The 20245-nt window shown below is 40.6% G+C and overlaps 1 protein-coding gene across 12 annotated transcripts in view; it reads left to right on the forward strand.

Annotated features, from left to right (window-relative positions):
- Positions 1–20245, forward strand: part of RERE (arginine-glutamic acid dipeptide repeats) — a 464385-nt gene that overhangs the window by 251452 nt on the left and 192688 nt on the right. For all 12 annotated transcript variants that reach the window (XM_001159509.7, XM_009447680.5, XM_054662477.2 and 9 more), the window contains 2 exons: positions 11443–11548; positions 12401–12497. In XM_001159509.7, the coding sequence (XP_001159509.2) occupies positions 11443–11548; positions 12401–12497 (203 nt within the window). The remainder of the gene's footprint in view (positions 1–11442; positions 11549–12400; positions 12498–20245) is intronic.

Here is a 20245-nt window from a genome sequence, read left to right on the forward strand (position 1 = left end):
TGACCCTTCAAAACTGAACTTTTAAAGCTGAATCTGACATTTAGTATTTGTCAGTGTATTAGTCAGGGTTCTCCAGAGAGACAGAACCAATTGGCTGGCTGGCTGGCTGGATAGAAAGATAGACAGATGGATAGACAGACAGATGGGAGGGGATTTATTGAGGGAATAATAAATCTCACTCCATCATAGAAGCTAAGTCCCATGATAGCCATGTCTTAGTCTTTTTTTCTGAATACCTGAGACTGGGTAATTTATAAAGAAAATAAATTTATTATAGTTCTGGAGGCTGTGAAGTCCCAGGTCAAGGGGCTGCATCTGGTTGGCCTCTGGGGAGGGCTTTGTGCTGTGCCATAATGTGGTAGAAGGCATCCAGGACAGTAGGGCTCACAAGAGAGAGCCAACCTGGTTTTTATAAGAGACTCACTCTTGTGATAAGTCGTTAACCCATGAATGCATCAATGAATTAATGAGTTATCAGGCTCCTTGTGATCTAATCACCTCTTAAAGGCCTCACTTGTTAATACTGTTACATTGGGGATTAAGTTTCAGAATGAGTTTCTGAGGGTGACAAACATTTAGACCATTGCAGGCCATCTGCAAGCTGGAGATGCGGGGAAGCTGATAGTGTGGCTCAGTTCAAGTTCAAAAGCCTCAGAACCAAAGGAACCTATAGTACAACTCTGTCTGAGGCTGAAGGCCAGAGAGCCTGGGGGGCCGCTGGTGTGAGTCCTCAGTCCAAAGGCTGGAGGGCCTAGAGTTCTGATGTCCAAAGGTAGGAGAAGAAAGGTGTCTTAGCTCTTGGAGAGAGAGCAAAGTCTCCTTTTCCCTGCTTTTTTTTGTTCTGTTCTGGACCCCAGCTGATTAGATGCTGCCCCACCTACATTGAGGGCAGATCTTCCCACACAGGCTACCATCTGACACACCAGTCTCCTCTAGCAACACCTGTACAGACACACCCAGAAATAATGCTTTACCAACTATCTAGATGTCCCTTAATCCAGTTCAGACACCTGATATTAACCCCACAGTCAGGTTGAAGTACGTTGTGGGATACTTTTGGGGAGCTACAGAAGTGCTCTTTAGTTTGCTATGTCTGTCCCTATCTGCTAAGTCCCCTTGACGTACAGTTTATCTCTGTGTGTGTGTGACATTAAGGACAACAGAGGTCATCTAGTTACCCAGCCTTGTAGTTTACAGGTGAGGGCAAGAAGTACAAATATTCCCAAGGTTTTACCTGTGCTTAGTTTTGGCCTCTCTGCTACAAACAAATACAAGAATGAATTGTCTGAAAATTTCAGTGTTCATACACAATATAATCCTAAGTAGAAAATCCTTAATGAGTTTTGACTCCTTAGCTAGCATTTCAGAGATGATTTAGTTTTCATGCACTGTTTTAGTTCCTACCAAAATATTGGTTGATTTTTCTCCATATTAAAGTGTAAAAATAATTTAACAGCGGCAGAAGTTTAACAAACAAGGCATCATCAAGAAACAGTGGTTTTGAAATTATTGCCCATCATCTGAGCCTGTGCTTCAGTACATTCATAGTTACATCATCTTTCTGAGTGTTTGTATGTAGCCAGTTATTTGTATATCTTGATTGTAAACACTGTGAATAGTCATCTGCCTTCCTACCATTCCCCCTTCGTGCTTCAACATCTGATAGAAGGTGATTTAACTCCTTTCACACAGACCCAGATACTGATGTTATCTCTTGACAACAGTCTTTTGAATTGAATACCACTCATAGGTTTTGAAAATGAGCCTCTAACCTTGATCCTAGTGCCTACAAGCAGTAAGCAGCCTAGTCAGATGGATGTGGCCATGGTCTTCTATTTCTTTCATCTACTTAACTTCTGTTTAAAAATTCATTATGCTAGTTCTGGCCGGGTGCGGTGCCTCACACCAGAAATCCCAGCACTTTGGGAGGCCGAGTCAGGCGGATCACGAGGTCTGCAGATCAAGACCATCCTGGCTAACACGATGAAACCCCATTTCTACTAAAAATACAAAAAATTAGCTGGGTGTGGTGGCACATGCTGTAGTCCCAGCTACTCAGAATGCTAAGGCAGGAGAATTGCTGGAACCCTGGAGGCGGAGGTTGCAGTGAGCCGAGATAGCACCACTGCACTCCAACCTGGGTGACAGAGTGAGACTCTGTCTCAAAAAAAAAAAAATTACTATTCCAGTTGTGAGCAGATCCCTCCAGAAGTCTGCTCTATATTGGATGTACCAGTAGTTCCAGGTATACCCATTTGGAAATGCTAATAAATGTGATGTTACCACCAACAGGATTCTGTGTCCCATTTAATTTTTGTTTTCAGGTTTTTTTTTGTTTGTTTTTTGTTTTGGAGACAGAGTCTTGCTCTGTTGCCCAGGCTGGAGTGCAGTGGTGCCATCTCAGTTCACTGCAACTTCCGCCTCCTGGGTTCAAGCAATTCTCTGCCTCAGCCTCCCAAGTAGCTGGGATTACAGGCGGTCGCCACCACGCCCGGCTAATTTTTGTATTTTTAGTAGAGACGGGGTTTCATCGTCTTGGCCAGGCTGGTCTTGAACTCCTGAACTCGTGATCCACCTTCCTTGGCCTCCCAAAGTGCTGGGATTACAGGTGTGAGCCACCACGCCCAGCCCAGGTATTTTATTTTGTTTTATTTTTCCTCTACCTGCCCCTTGTTTTAAGGTATTTTAGAAATGGGAGTAGTGTGGCCACCTGAGGGGAGCTGTGCCACAGCCGTGGTCCTTCCACAGGTGGATTCAGGCCCCACTGAGAGTGGATGCAGAAGATGACCCTGTGGATTTTTAGGTCTGTTCAGTCCCAGCACTACACTAAAATACACCAAGGTTGGGAGAAGGTGTTCCAGGATCAAACAAGAGTGGATACTTTATCAATGGCAATAAGAAGTTTACTTGCGAGGCCTCACTCTGCCCTCTCAAAATGAAACAAAATGTTTAATGACTCAGTGCATTTGGGAGATGTGTATAGGATGGTGTGATTATAAAGTATATTCAGTCCTTTCTTTCTCCTGAGAAGAGTCTGTGGAGTCAGTATTTCAGTTTTTCCCCTTACCCACTGGTCCCCATGTCAGAGCAGAACCCTGGGATACATGAACCTTGATGGCCTGAGGCCTGGTGGTATACTCTGCTTTAGGTTTTTCTATACCTCTTTCCTGGCGTTTTGAGCTGTAATGGCTGTAAAGTTATACGGATAATATATATAGCTATGTAAAATTCTTAGATCCTTTTTGTTTGTTTGGTTTTGAGACAGGGTTTCGCTCTTGTTGCCCAGGCTGGAGTGCAATGGCACGATCTCCGCTCACTGCAACCTCCACCTTCTGGGTTCAAGCCATTCTACTGCCTCACTCAGCCTCCCGAGTAGCTGGGATTATAGGCACCCACCACCACACCCAACTAATTTTTGTATTTTTAGTAGAGACAGGGTTTCACCATGTTGGCCAGGTTGGTCATGAACTCCTGACCTCAGGTGATCCACCTGCCTCTGCCTCCCAAAGTGCTGGGATTCCAGGCGTGCGCCACAGTGCCCGGGCATTCTTAGAGTCTTATGTTAAATAGGGTAGAGGCTTGAAATATTACAAGATATTTCCTATCTAATTTCATTTTTAAAATTTCATTTTGTTGTAAGCTGACAACTTATAGTTGTATATATGTATGGAGTACAAAATGATGTATGATTCATTAATACAATGTAGAATAATTAAATCAAGCTAATTAACATGCCATCACCTCAATTACTTATCATTTTTTATGATGGCAACATTTGAAATTTACTCTCTTACCAATTTTGAAATGTACAATACACTGTTATTAACTATATTAATCATGTTGTGCAGTCGATCATTTAAAAAACCCAGTTATTCTTCTTTACTGAGATTTTGTACCCTTTGAGCATTAGCTCCCCATTCCCCCCACTGCCCAGCCTCTGTAACCACTTCTCTTCACTTCTGTGAGTTGGGTTGTTTGAGTCCACATGTAATAAGCACATGTGGTATTTGTCTTTCAATTCGTGGCTTATTTAACTTAGCATAATATTCTCCAGTTCAATTCATGTTGTTGCAGATGACAGGAGTCTTCTTTTTAAAGACTGAATAGTAGTTTTATATATATACACACACACACACACACACACACACATATATACACACACACATATATACACACACACATACATACACACACACCACATTTTCTGTCTCTATTCATTGTTGATAGGCACTGAGGTTGATTCCCTAACTTGTTTATTGTGAATAGTACTGTGATAAACTTGGGAGTGCAGGCTTCTCTTTGACAAACTGATTTTAAATATTTTGGTAAATTCACAGAAGTGGGATTCCTGGATCTAATTTCATTTTAATTGAATTAAATTTAATTTCAGATATTTATCCATGAAGTTGGGTAACTATGACTGGTACAGAAAGTTTATCTTTAGTTTTGATTTGCCTGCGTAAATAAATACAGGTTGGGCATCTCTAATTTGAAAATCCATAACTTTTTGAGTGCTGACATGATGCAGTAAGTAGAAAATTCCACATCTGACCTTTGTGACAGGCTGCATATATTATTAAAATGTTTTATATAATTACCCTCAGGCTATGTGTATGAGGTTTATATGAAACATAAATGAATTTTGTGTTTAGACTTGGGTCCCATCCCCAAGATATCTCATTATGTATACCCAAAGATTCCAAAATCTAGAAAATTCTGAAATCAGAAACACCTCTGGTCCCAGGTATTTTGGATAAGAGGTTACTCAGTCTGTTTCTGGAGTTAGCTTTGATCTTTGAAGAATAGTGATCTTTGACCCCATTGTCTGTCCCTACCCTTCTCCCTTGAAGTCAGGAATGATCAAAGCCATTATGACTGTGTCCCCAAGGTCTTAGCTAAGGTGACACGTCTAACAGTCATTGTCCTGTAAGTGGAGGTGGGCTCAACTGGCAGAGTTAATGCCTCTTTAAACTGGTTGGTGAGCACACTTGAAGGGAGATAGTGATGTCTCTGGGAGATGGTGTTCCCCCCTCTGTATGCTTAATTAGTGTCTGACTACCAATTAAAAGTTTTATGTATACATTTCTGAATTATACAGTAAACCTCTAATGTTCAGACAACTCTTAACCTTATTATCACCATGTTGTGGAAATGCATGAAAAATTTCTTCAGAAAGTATCTTTTTAAGCCATACAGTATACACATGTTAGCCACTTCATCCCAAATTTCTGGAGAAACTTGGTTGGCTATATTGGCTTATAAAGTAAGAATTTTGATCTGATTTCACTTGGTTCTGAATCAAGAGCCCCCATGACTAAGCAGTTAAATATATGCAGGAGGTTACTCCTCTTCTCTCTAGCAGATTGTTTTGACTTGGCAAAGTTATTTATTTGCTAATATCCATCTTTGTACTCTGTTGAGGCTGTCTTTGGCCTTGATATCCCTGTCACATTTGATAGCACATAGGGACAGGAATGGTCTGTTTTGGAGGCTTTGGGGACCTGATAATCCCTGCTATGAGCTGGTGGCAGGTATCATCAGCTGGTGATCAGTAGGACAAAGAAGCTCTTTCCTCTGTATCGTAGGTGAATTTACAGTTGTTCCATCTGGCTTGCAGGCCACCTCTGTGTGAAGGACTCTCTCTCTGCCCTAGTCCTATTGGTATTTATGAACTATCCAGATACCCCCTCGATTATTATTACTATTTTTATGTTGTGGAAAAACATTGCCCTGAGGCTGATATTAAGACTGTTTCTGGGAAAGACTCAGGCTATTTAAATTGATAAAACACTAAATTAATAATCATGAAAGATCTCTAGGAAAGGAAGTTTCCATCTCAACATTAGACCCTGTGTCTGTGTTTGGGCAGACTGTGTTGTGTGTTGCTGGTGACAACACAGTTGCCCTTCAACAGCAACTTTTTCTTGGCCTTGCCTGTTTCCATTGCCTTCCTTTTCCCCTAGTCTACCGCTTGTCAGTTATCTAGTTCTGAGTGTTTCATTTCAGTTATTTTAAATTTGTTAAATCTCAACAGACTATTGTCTGTTATTCAAAGATGTGTAGAAATCTTTGCTATTCTGCTCCCAAATAGCTACCATAAGGATCTTTTTTCTAAGCCCAGATTTGGGGGATGGATTTTGTCCTCTATTAATCTCCTTAAATCGACATATGTTCTTCATTTCAAGAGAAATCCAGCCAGGGTCTATAATTTAGCCCAGAAACAACTCCCCCTCCCCTTTTTCTTGCCCAGAGTCCCGAAACTTTATTGTTAAGCAGATTGGATGTGCTCCTGTTTAGTGGCTTAAAACATAGCAAGATGTCCACCTCTACAAAAAAATTTTAAAAATTAGCTGGGTGCCTGTGTTCCTACTTACTCAGGAGGCTGAGGCGGGAGGATCACTTGAGCCTGAGAGGTCGAGGCTGCAGTGAGCCATGATGGTGCCATTGCACTCCAGCCTGGGTAACAGAGTGAGACCTTGTCTCTAAACAAACAAACAAACTGGTGAGAAGTTATTTACTTCCCAGTGGTCTCCTCTTACTATTCAGAAGTACACCCTAGGGTGCTTTCACACAGGAAGCTTCACTTCCCTCTTTATTCCGCATTCTGTTTGAAATATAATATTTATAAACATTTTGACATTTATGCCATTGTTAAATTATATTGGTAGTAAAAAATGAAGCTTATTTGTTGAGAAATTCTTGACAAGCTTCTAGAATTGTTGGAAAAGTGAAGACATTTTCCTCTTAATTTGCTGTATGACACTATTACTAACATAATTTTGAATCTTAGAAAAGTAAAAACTTTAAGTAACCTCTTTTCTATCTTGGCTGCTCTCTTTTTCTGTAAAACAATGATAGTAATATCTAACATTTATTGAGCTCATCCACTTGCTTTATATTAATTTATTTAATCCTCACAACCAAATAAGGTAGAAACTTGGTTTTCTCCCATTTTGTATATGAGAGCATTGAGGCTTGGAGAAGTTACTTGCCCAAAGTCACATAGCTTAGTAAGTTGCAGAGCCAGGATTCAAACTTAGACAGTTTTGCTTGAATCGCATGATCTCTAAATTCATGTCTGGCTTTAATTTTCTGTGATTTTGAACAAAATTCTTCAACTAGTGAGTAGTAGGAATTACATAATTACCTGTGTCTAACTTTCTAGCAATACTTTTGTGTCTGAGGTAGCTCTGGGAACACTTATTCAGGGAGGGGATGCTCTCTTCTTCCCTCAGTATAGCAGTGGCCAGCTTCCACTGAAGGTGACATTTTAATTTGTAAACCTTTAGGATGGCACTGTTAGCCAGTGCCATTGCACAGATACAGAGAAAAAATTAGAGATTCTCCCACAGCATCATTTTATCTACTTGGTTTTGTTTGAGGAGGAAATCTAGATATAAACATGTAAGAATGGAAAGAGAGCATAGAAACAATTTTGTTCCATCCCTTCACTTTTCAGAGGGTTGGGGGACTCCACTCAGGTTGCAACTAGCGGTTGCAGACTGAACTGCAATCCTAGATTACCTAATTGTAATCTAGTACTGCTGAAACCACACTCTGCCTCCCTTTATGGACTTTTCATTTTTAATTAAGTTACCGGCCTATTTAGGAAGATTGTGGATATTACAGCTACTTAAATTTGTTTCAAATTGTTGTTTACTTCCAGTCTACCTTTGTGTGTTTTATCTGTGGAATTGATTGTGAAGTCTTTTCAGCACAATGCTGCCACTCCCTGGTTATTGCATAGTACTGCATTGGGGAATCCAATAGTTCCTTCACTGCCATTGTAAAGTATAATATTAGGAGTCATACATCTAGGTACAAATAAACCAAAGCAGTTAATTTATTTATGTGTGTAATCAGTAGGTATTCCTACGCCATAAGATAACATAGATATTGTACTTCAGAAGATCACCAGTATCCCTGGCTTGGTACTGAAAAATAGACATTGTACAAATTTGCGATACTGTATCTAAAAGGTATTTCTATTGCCCTTCAGGTTTTCAGATGTCTTAAATGTGTTGCAGAAATACATAGATGGTAGATTTTAAAAGATTGTTGTTAGGAGTGCTAGTAGATCTGGACTCCTGTATGCTCAGTGGAGTAATACATTTCTGTGAGCACTGAAGCATGTATTAGTGGCTCAGTGACTAGAGATCACTATCATCCCTTGCAGGAAACCAAGTTCTGGTGAAGAAGTAACTCCCACACTTCTCGGCACAGTTCTTCAGATTTTTCTGTGAACTATTGGTTACAATCACCTACCAGTAGAGGAAACAATATTCATTGAGCACCTACTCAGTTCTAGATGCTTTCTGTCTTTTCTATTCTTTCAGTAATTATTTTAGGTAGATTTCAGTATCTCCTTTTTACAGAAAAGGGGAGACTGGGAGAATCTCGGTAATGTGCCCCAAGTCACATACATGGGAAGTCATGGAATTGAGATTGGAGGGGCCACAGGCCTTCCCATCTTCTTTCCAGTAGGCCATCTTCCCTACCCTGTAGTGCTTGAACCAGGTTTTATTTTTGCCATTCTGATTTTGTTTTCCTTAAAAAACAAAACAAAATGAATTACTAGAACAGTGATTTCTCCCCACAGGGGAGATTTAGCAATGTTTAGAGACAGTTTTGGTTGTCAGAACTGGACGATGGGTGCTACTGGCAATTAGTGGTTAGAAGCCGGGGATGTCGTTAAGCATCTAACAGTGCACAGGCAGATCCCCACAACAAACAATCCTCTGGCCCAAATGTCAGTAGTGCTGAGGTTGAGCAAGTCCTTATTATAGACAGTGTATTTTAACTGAATGCATCCCCGAGCACTGCCAAACAGGTGCTGCTTCTTCCCCTGGTTTATATATATTTTTTCTATAATCTTATCTTATCCTGGTCCTGCTTTTTATTATCCTGCCTAGGGAAGAAACTAAGTTTTGTTGGAGACAAAATATAATTTTTCCTCTACCCCTCTTAAGTTCTTGGCTAAATAATCCTTGTGCCAGAGAGCATATTTTGAGGTGGTATATCCTGATCTCCTACACTTTCTAGCTGCTCTCCCATGTCCTGGCGATTTGTCCTTTGCTGCCTGTGTATTTGGTCAGCAATAGAGTTAGAAAACTCCAGTTGTCCTGTAAGCTCACTAAAGGCCAGGCACAGTCAGGACTCAGGTTCTTCTCCATATTTCCCCAGAATGGCTTCCTTGACGCATGCAGGTGGGACTGTGGGGTCTGGATATGTTCAGTAGTTTGTCTATCTTTATGTCTTTCAATGAAAAAATTCATTGAAATCTCTCCCATTTTTTCTCAAGTCAGATGTTAGCACATCCTTAATCCCCTGCTGAAAGTAATTATTTCTCTAAACTGCTACGTGTAACATTTATTCTATTTATTTAACATACTGGTATGTCCTCTTTTTCCCATCTGAAGCATAAACAGTGTATAAAGGTTTTTTTTTGCCATCAAAAATTTTAATATAAAGGCATAAAATGGATAAATATTAAAGAGTATTCATCATGTAGGATTACTCTATGTATAAAGTGTAATTAAACCAGTGATGATGCCGTATTTTTGTAGGCATGTGTATTTGGCACAGTTAAATGCAAAAAAAGAATCTTGATATTTATGTTATTTACTTTGGTTTTTTGTTTTGTTTTGTTCTGTTTTTTGTTTTATTTATTTATTTTTTTTGAGCTGGAGTTTTGCTCTTGTTGCCCAGGCTGGAGTGCAATGGCACGATCTTGGCTCACCGCAACTTCCGCCTCCCAGGTTCAAGCAATTCTCCTGCCTCAGCCTCCTGAGTAGCTGGGATTATAGGCATGCCCCACCATACCCGGCTAATTTTTGTATTTACTTTGAAACAGCACATTTTCGGCCGGCGTGGTGGCTCATGCTTGAAATCCCAGCAGATTGGGAGGCCGAGGCGGGTGGATGGATCACTTGAGGTCAGGAGTTCCCGATCAGTCTGGCCAACATTGTCAAAACATGTCTCTACTAAAAATACAAAAAATAGCTGGGCGTGGTGGCACACACCTATAATCCCAGCTACTTGGGAGGCCGAGGCAGGAGAATCGTTTGAACCTAGGAGGTGGAGGTTACAGTGAGCCGAGATCACGCCACTGCACTCCAGCCTGGGCGACACAGTGAGGCTCCTTCTCAAAAAAAAAAAAAAGAAAAGGAAAAAAAAAAAAGACATAACACATCTTCACATTTGAGTTCTGTTGAAACTTGTGGCAATTGTCATCTTTCTGATTCTTTAAATGGCTTTTAAGTGTTTTTTAGCAAAGGTTTTTTGGAACCTTCCTGGTGTTTTAGTGTTGGCTATATTTGTGACTTGCTCGTTAAAGCAGGAAGCATCTTCTTTCATTAATGAGGGCTCTTTTATCATATTTTAGGATTTAGGCATCCCCTTTATAAACATGAGGCATTTCTTGAATTTTGGCTCTCATTCATTACTGACCAACGGGCCTGTGATGAGAACGTAGAGGCTGCTGAAAGGCATGATACTGCATTCACCTTGGAGAAGCCTGTTAAGGCCGCACATGGGTTGGAAAAGTATTTTAGGAGGCCGCAGGGAACCTCAGTGCACTCGCTGTTGAGCTATTTCTTGACCAGCCACAGAGACGATCTTTTGCAAGCTGTAGCCCCGTAACTTGCTAATGGAAGGGCAATATTTGATCCTTTATTCTCTGAACAAACTGGGAACAAAATTAACTTTTAGGGATAACATAGTGCAGTGTCCTACAAACATTTACAGGATCATTTATGTGATAATCATAAAATTCTTCATTATTCACAAATAATTATATACAAGATGTTCTATTATCTGGAGATTCGGAAATAAATGAGATGAGGTCTCTGGACTCATAGTACCTTCATCACCACCCATTCTTCGCTATATTCATTTGGCATTTAACAATAACTGTGGCTAAACAGTGGAAGGAGAATCTGATTTAGTCTGGGTAATAGGCAAACCTCAGAGAAGAGATTATTTTGTGCCAGGCCTTGTGGGGTAAGTTCTTTCTAGCCTATTGCCCTTAATGAGCCTTGACAGTCAGCTAACACTGACTCTAAATATTTACCAAAATGATTAAAGATTAAAATAGAAGGATATATTAATGTAGTATTGTATAGTTAATGTTAAATAAAAATGTAATTTTGAATGGATTAGTTAATCAAACTGGGGAGATAAACAGATTCAAGACTGGTCTCCTTTTGTTTCCTGAAATAAGCAGTTTAGAGGGGTAAGGTGAGAGGGATCTATTGATGGGTGTTTTTAAAAAACAAAAATTGACCTAATAACTGACTTATGTATTGTTGTGGTCCTGATGGTAATTGTGTCTCTCCCTATCTACGTGTCCACCCATTTACAGGGGCTTTTGGTCATGGGTATGATATGCACTTGTGGCCACCTGAAATCCTGTTCCTAATGCTGTTAGATTTTCCTTTTCAGAGTAAGAGGGACCATCTCCTCATGAACGTCAAATGGTACTACCGTCAATCTGAGGTTCCAGATTCTGTGTATCAGCATTTGGTTCAGGATCGACATAATGAAAATGGTAAATATGTCCTTGTGGTTTGATTTGTGTGTTTCTTAGCTTTGGGCAAAGTTCTTTCTAAAGACATTCATTAAATGAAGATAACTTTTTGAAAAATGGATTTTGGAGTGTTGGTAGGCCTTATGCTTGATGATTCACATTGGCTACCAGTTAGTCACGTGAGGTGGGTCTGTCCCTCTCTAGTTCCAGATGAGGAAACTGAGGTTGAGAGATGCTAAGGACGTTGCTGGGGCCATGCATCGTCTAAGTGGCAGTGCTGGCGCTGGCATCAAACTTCGCCTGGCCCTGATCCTGCTCCACTTTTCTCACAGTCAACAAACCAATGAAAAACAGCTTGGAAGAATGATGTTCTTTTTTTATCTTTCTGGTTTTTTTTTTTTTCCCTTCTTTGAAACTATAATAAAACCTCTGTTAAAGCGTGTAAATTATAGTTCCTTGTTAAAAATATTCTTATCAATGGAAGCTGTGTAAGTTCACTCCATTTTGTAATATTTAGCAAGAAAAATAAGATGGACAGGATCACTAAGTATTTTGGTAGTTGAAGGAGGTGCTAGGATAAGATAGTTGTTTTTCTTCTTTTTCCATTTGTGCTTAATCCATTTTGGCAAAATATAGGGTCTTACTAAGGGGTATAAAACATAGCCAAGAAGATACTTTGTTGACAAAAACTGTACATTCTGTTATTGTTATTCTTGCAATTTATGATTCCTCTTCTCTATTTTGCATACTTAACGATGCTAACCAGGCCCGGTTATTTAGTGGGTGGTAAACGTGAAAGAAAAGTTTTACAAATTTTTTTTACTTGTTTTGGGAAACTCAGTTTTAATGTCGTCTTAATTAATTTTTTGACAGACTCTGGAAGAGAACTTGTCATTACAGACCCAGTTATCAAGAACCGAGAGCTCTTCATTTCTGATTACGTTGACACTTACCATGCTGCTGCCCTTAGGTAAGTACTGGAGACGTGCTCTTCCATGTGAAGGAGGAGTCACTGAGTGCAGGAGGTGGAGAGTAATTTCTCCTGATCTTTTAGTAGTCACTGTATTAATCAGACTCCTCTTTTGGCCTCGGTGAACATTCCAGTGTCCGCTCTGGATTGTTGAGATTGCAGAGGTTCTCCGTGTCTTCACTAATCTAGCTTTACCTCTCTCTCTCTCTTTTTTTTTTTTGATAATTTACTTTTTAATGCTGTTTCTATATTATTGTATCTTCATTTCCTTGGAAATTATTATCCTGGTATTGTTTGCTGAAGTATGTGGGTGAAATGTTCCGATGGGCCAGGTGCAGTGGCTCACATCTGTAATCCTGGCATTTTGGGAAGCTGAGGTGGGAAAAAGTGTTCTGATGGTCTGCAGTTTACTTTCTAAAGATTTAATTCCTGCCACTAGAAAAGACAGAGAAATGGATGAAGCAGATATGGCAGCGTGTAATTACTTGAGAACCCAGGCAAAGTTTATAGAGATTTTCATTGAACTATTCTTCCATTTTCTGTATGTCTGAAAAATTTCCTACTATACAGCTTCATTGGCAGGGGGAGGAGATGGGTAGAAAGATATTGAAGATTTCATTCTGAGGCAGAAGGTAACATTCCAGCCAGTCATAATGTCTTCAGGAATTATGTCAAAAAAATGACCATGACATTTGCATCTTTGGGTATTTTCTGTCTCTTTCAAGAAAAGGATGCCCATAATGGCTCATTTTGTGTGTGTATGGCTGACTTTGTGCCTTTTAAGTGGTATAGGAAGTAAGACTACTGATATTCTTAAAACCCTTTCCTTACTGGAAATAAAGTGGTGAAAGACTACTTTTTTTTTTGTTAAGTACTGTAATATGGTTTTAACAAAATACCAGGATTTTGGTAGCTTTTATCTTAAAACTACAATGAGTTACAATAATTTCTCCATTCTGATGCTCAGATGGTATTCAGGAAAACCACCTGGAGTCTTTTTTGCAAAGCTACATAGCTAAAGTCAGTTATTTCAGGGTAAATTAGTAGCAACTTTAGGGCAGGCTTTGGCAAGCTTTTCGGGTCAGCTGATGTTTCACATGGTATCTGTTGCAGTGACTCAGCTCAGCCATTGTGGCATAAAAGCAATAGACAACATGGAAATAAATGAAGTGGCTGGGCTGCAATAAAACTTGATGGATATTGAAATTTGAGTTTCATTTAATTTTCATGTGTCAGGAAATATTCTTCTTTTGCTTTCTTTTTCAGCCATTTAAAAATGGAAAAACTCTTCTCTCAGGCCACAGGAAGCAGGCAGTGTGCCAGATATGGCTTTTCTGGCCATAGTTTGCCAACTCTGCTGTGGGGTATGGCATGGATGTAGTTAGGTTTGACTTCTTACAGGAATTTAGATGAATTTAGAGAGTTGCTCAGTGTTTTATAAACTTCTTGTGAACTTCCACAAGCTTTGTGTGACTTTTAAGATTGGCTTTCCAAGCTTAAGCTCACTTGCTGAACAAAGGAAGTTAATGCAGGGTTGATTATATTGATGGAACAGTTAAATTGTTACCTGGGACCAGTGACTTAATCCTGGAATATTGTTAGCTGGGACCGGTGACTTAATCCTGGAATATTGTTACCCGGGACCGGTGACTTAATCCTGGAATATTGTTAGCTGGGACCGATGACTTAATCCTGGAATATTTCTTGTCTTTTTTTTTTTTTTTTTTTTTTTTTGAGACAGGATCTCGCTCTGTTGTCCAGCCTGGAGTGCAGTGGTGAGATTATGGCTCACTGCAGCCTCAAACTCCTGGGCTCAGGCAATCCTACCTCCCCAAGCAGCTGGGACTACAGGTGTGCACCACCACACCTGGCTATTTTTGTATTTTTCATAGAGATGAGGTTTTACCATCTTGCCCAGGCTGGTCTTGAACTCCTAAACTTAAGCAGTCCATCCACTTTGACCTCCCAAAGTGCTGGGATTACAAGTGTGAACCACCGCACTCAGCCAAATCCTGGAATACTTCTTACACTGGTTTGCATACTCTTTCCTTCCTGTTTCCGTCTTGTCTCACGGGTTGAGGGAAAAGATTTTAATCGATTTAGAGTTTCAGTTGAACAAATATGTGAGATATGTAACTGTATTCAACATGATTTGACATAAATGCTTAAAATCAGCATATTTGAGTACTTATCATTGGTATTGAGATTTGTAGAATCTTTTTTTCTGAGATGGGGTGTTGCTCTGTCACCCAGGCTGGAGCTCAGTGGCTTGATCTTGGCTCACTTTACTGCAACCTCCGCCTCCTGGGTTCAAGTGATTCATTCTCCTACCTCAGTCTCCCGAGTAGCTGGGACTACAGGCATGTGCCACGATGCCCAGCTAATTTTTGTATTTTTAGTAGAGACAGGGTTTCACCATCTTGGCCAGGCTGGTCTTGAACTCCTGACCTCAAGTGATCACCCACCTCAGCCTCCCAAAGTGCTGGGATTACAGGCGTGAGCCACCACGTCTGGCCCATTTTTATCTTTAGCATTTTTAGAAGAACAAGTTATCCTAAATAATTCCATCTGATTTCCATGAATTTACTGTAGCTAAGTTTACAATCAGATGTTTCTTGGAGATGTGTAAATGTGTAAGTCACTGTCCTTTCACTGGCCACCACACCTGGAGTGCTACAGTGGTAATACTTTATCTTCTTTTCACTGGGTATATAATTAGAATCCTCATTAATTAGTTTTTTTTTTCTCCTGTGGTGTTTTCTTTAAAGTGGTCATAAAAAGTGGTAGCTGCTTTATAAAACTTTTACCTTGAATTTGATTTTGTAAGTGTCAAATACAACATCCTTTTGTGACTTGGATTTTTTTCAAAGACATCAGATGACAGGTGGTTGTTTGGTCACTGAACAAGCTGGCCTAATGGTGCAGTGTCGCGTGAGTGTGTGGATGTGCTGATCTAGTGGTGCAGTGTCACGTGTGTGTGGACACGCTGGCTTTGTGGTGCAGTGTCTCGTGCATGTGGATGCGCTGGCCTAATGGTGCAATTTTACGTGTGTGTGTGGACGTGCTGGCCTAGTGGTGCAATTTTGCATGAGTGTGTGGACGTGCCGGCCTAGTAGTGTAGTGTCACGTGTGTGTGGATGCACTGGCTTAATGGTGCAGTGTCTCATATGCATGTGGACATGCTGGCCTAATGGTGCAATTTTGCACGCGTGTGTGGACGCACTGGCCTAGTGGTGTGTCGCACACGCATGTGTGGATGCACTGGCCTACTTGTGTGGTGTCACGTTTGTGGATGTACGGGCCTAGTGGTGCAGTGTTGCACGCGTATATGTGGACACGCTGGCCTACTGGTGTGTCACGTGTGTGTGGACATGCTGGCCTAGTGGTGCAGTGTTGCACGTGTGTGTGGACGCACTGGCCTACTGGTGTGGTGTCACGAGTGTTTGTGGACTTGCTGGCCTAGTGGTGCAGTGTTTCACACGTGTGTGTGGACGCGCTGGCCTACTGGTGTGGTGTCACGAGTGTTCGTGGACTTGCTGGCCTAGTGGTGTGGTGTCACGTGTGTGTGAACGCACTGGCCTAGTGGTGCAGTTTTGTGTGTGTGTGGACGTGCTGGCCCAGTGGTGCAGGGTCACACGTGTGTGTGGACGCACTTCCCTAATGGTGCAGGGTCGCGTTGCTGTCACTTCGTGATCCGGCCTCACTCTTGGCAGCAGGCGCTCACTGTGACAGAATCTTTGCCTGTCCCATTACTCCCATAAAACAGAATGGGATGGCAGTGCCCCCCAGCAGTCTCTGTTTATTCTCTTTCTCTTCACCAAGGTAGATTAGCTTAAAAAATGTTTGGGGTGTATTTGGTAGGGGATGGTTAAAGTTAAGCTTTACCTTTTTTTTCCAATTTTCTTCTCATAGTTTATTCACAGAAAGAGTTTATTCTTTCTCCATAGTTATAAACCAGTACTACTAAAAATAAATTCAATTTTGAGAGAGACACAAATAAAATAGTCTGTAGGCACATGAAAAGGGATCAAACAAATGTAATGAAAAAAACCATGGGGAACAAAAAAGAAAAAAGAAAAAGACTGATCATGTTAGTGCTTAGCACCATTCTTCTTGAAGATCAAAGGGCTCGGTTGTGTGGTTTCATCCGGTCACAGTAACTCTGAGGGGGCTCTTGCCATTCCATTGACTCAGGAGGAAACTGATGTATAAGGTTTTCTTTCAAGCTGGTGCTAGAGTTGGGTTATAAAGGAGGAGAGAGAGCTTTATCCTTTAGCCATGGTGAATCAAAAGGAAAACAAAATGCCCTGTAGTTTCTTTGTAAATTGTGAGATTATAGCTTTTTCCTACCAGAGTTTCTTCCTATAAGAAAATCTGAGCCCTTCGCAGTTGTAGAAATGTGTGTTGAAGTTCAGCATTACTGCATTGCTGTTAGTTTTGAATTCTTGACCTTAGCTATTCCTTATCTCTACCTTTCAAGGTAAGTTTCTACAGCTGCTGATCTTATTTCATCACACTTTATCCATAACCACCATAGAGTAAAGTTAGCATTTTGAATAGAGTATTTTTTGAGTTCTGCTTATTCCCGGGTAAGAATTTTTGGCTGGCATTGTGGTATAATAGACTGAAGTTAGAAGACTTGTGTTTGAGTCCTGGCTCTGCTGTAGCCTTGTGGCCAGTGTCACGTTTTTTAACGTTTGAGCTAACCTTTGACAAACTTGTTCAAGGTCACACGACTAATGACAGAATCCTGAACCAAACACACACATCTGGTTCCACATCCAGTACGGTAAGGAGTGTGAAAGTCCCTCAAAGAGCATCTCAGGCCCTAGTAACATGTGTAGTACACTCCATAGCTCATTGAATTTCTGCTGAGTTCTTAAAAGTATAAGTGGAAGAAAAGAAAAAGTGAAATTAAGTTTAATTTTGTACTGAGTTAATGATGGTGTAATCACTCAGCATACATTTCTTTTACTATTTCTCTGTGGCCTGTTGGCGGAGGAGGGATTAGATATTTAGATTCCTTCAGGTATATGGAGAAGAGTTCAGCTTAGGGAGCTATCTCAACACACTCCAAGAACGAGCAGATAAACTTGTAACTTGTAATTTGTTTTCTGTGCTACTTTTTCTCCCCTAAGGATAATGTTTTATTAATGATCCAAGGATCTGGAGTGATTGCTTTGTGATTGGACTGAGGACATGTGACCTGGGGAACATTCTTGGGTTTATTGTGTACTCGCATCAGTGCATTCTCCAGTATTGATTGTGGAGGGCAGCACAGGAGATCGTAAGTGTCTTGCCGACTGAGGACTGTTTTCCAGCTTTCTGATTACCTGCTTCCTATTTGGAGGAGTCACTTGGGGAAAGAAATATCCTACTGCAGGTCAGGTTATAGACTGTCATTTTACCCAGGGGCTCCTATTATAGGAAGATGCTTTAGGATGAATTTTCTGGAAGACCAGGGCCAAGGAGCCCTAAATTAGCTGTTTGAGGCTTCCAGTCTGTTTCTTTTCATTATAAATTAATTTATCTCCCTACTTTGTTATGAGCAACTAGGTTCATGTATATGTTTAGGGCTTGAAACAGATTAGTTACATCTGTGGACAGTTTCCCAACCATTCCTTAAAACATTTAAAAATCCTTTAGTGGCCAGGCACGGTGGCTCACGCCTGTATTCCCAGCACTTTGGGAGGCCAAGGTGGGCAGATCACCTGAGGTCAGGAGTTCAAGACCAGCCTGGCCAACATGGCAAAACCCCGTCTCTACTAAAAATACAAAAAATTAGCCGAGTGTGGTGGCTGGTGCCTGTAGTCCTAGGTACTAGGGAGACTGAGGCAGGAGAATCGCTTTAACCTGGGAGGCAGAGGTTGCAGTGAGCCAAGATTGTGCCACTGCACTCCAGCCTGGGTGACAGAGCGAGACTCCGTCTCAAAAAAAACAAAAAACAACAACAACAACAAAAAAAACACCCTTTAGCTCCTGCAAGTTCTGTAAGGAGTTTCATGGTGTCTCAGAGCTCTTAGTTTTGCAGTTTAAGAATCCTTCTCTGGCTTTAATCTACAGTTGTTTTTATATGTGAAATAACTTTGACCTACAGCATTTTTATTGTTTTGTCTATACATGCTTAGTACTTCATTAGACATCATAACCTGTCAATTGCTTTATTTATTCATTTATCATTTAACACTTTATTAATCTACTAGTAGATGAAGGGCTCTATATTTGGTGATGGGAACCTACCCAGTAAGATATTCCGTCTGCCCTTGAGTACTTCATAGTATTTGAAAAACTTTCTTTTATTTGGAGCTATTTTTAGACACACAGCAAAGTTACAAGTACTCAGGTTCAATATATCCCTCCCCTAACCTCCCACAATGTGAACTTCTTCTACAACTGTAGTACAGTTATCAGAACCAGGGAATTAACATTGATACAATAGCATTAGACTAAAGATTCTCTTTGATTTTCAACAATGTCCTCGTTGTTGTTCTAGGATCTTATATGGGATCCCACATTGCATTTAATTATTTCTCCTTAGTCTCCTGCAGTGTGTAATGGTTCTCCAGTCTTTCCTTGCCATTCATGACCTTCCTTGGTATTGTAAATGTTATTGATCAATTGTTTTGTCAAATGTCCCTCAATTTGGCTTTTCTGAAGTTAGGCATTTTGGGCAAGAACCACAGAAATTACATGTTTCTGAGTGCATCTTATCATGGGCTTCATGAGGTTGATAATGTCTAATTACTGGTGACATTGACCTTGTCCACTTGATGAATGTGTCTTCTGCCAGGTTGCTTCACTGTAAAGCAGCTTTTCCCCTGTACTTAATTAACCTGGGAGATACTTTGACACTCTGCAAATCATTTATCTCCTTAAATTTTCACCCAGTGATTTTAAGCACCTATCAGTGGATTTCACCTGTAAAAGTTACTTTTGTGAAGCTTGCCTATGGTGGTTTTTCATTTTTTTTTCTTTTCTTCTACACTTATTAATTGGAATTCCACTGTAGTAAAGAAATCTCCCTTTTATCCCATAAATCTATTTGAGTATTTACATCAGCATGAACTTACGGATATTTATTTTGTTTTGTTATAATTTATTATTTTTTGTTTTATTGCCCAGCTTTGGCCATTAGGAGCTACTTCAGATTGGCCCCTGCACTTTACCAGCAAACTTCTGTATTTTTTTGAGCACTTTCTTATTTCTAGCTCCACAAGATGTTCTCAGGCTCGTTTTTTATTTTCTAACTTCCAGCGCTGGAATTAGCCATTCTGTGAGGAACCCGGGTTCCCTTTAGTGGAGAGCAGTGTTTAGAAACCAAGATCTGGGTATTAGGCATGTGTGTTACTACTGGATATCTTTGTTTCTAGATCCAGTTAGCAGGCAGAGCTAGGATGTATATGTATACCAGCCTGTGCCTATTAACTTCCCCTAACCCCAGACTTGTAAGGTTATATTAATTTCAATTCCAGTCCAACACTAGAAGATTTTATTTTATTTTTTTTGAGACAGAGTCTTGCTCTGTTGCCCAGGCTGGAGTGCAGTGGCGTGATCTCAGCTCACTGCAACCTCTGCCTCCTGGGTTCATGGAATTCTCTGCTTCAGCCTCCCGAGTGGCTGAGATTACAGGCACCCACCCCCACACCTGGCCAATTTTTTTGTATTTTTAGTAGAGATGGGGTTTCACCATCTTGGCCAGGTTGGTCTTGAGCTCCTGACCTCCTGATCCACCCGCCTCAGCCTCCCAA

This window comes from Pan troglodytes, chromosome 1 (assembly GCF_028858775.2).
Source record: "Pan troglodytes isolate AG18354 chromosome 1, NHGRI_mPanTro3-v2.0_pri, whole genome shotgun sequence".
In the NCBI taxonomy this organism is placed as follows: domain Eukaryota; kingdom Metazoa; phylum Chordata; class Mammalia; order Primates; family Hominidae; genus Pan; species Pan troglodytes.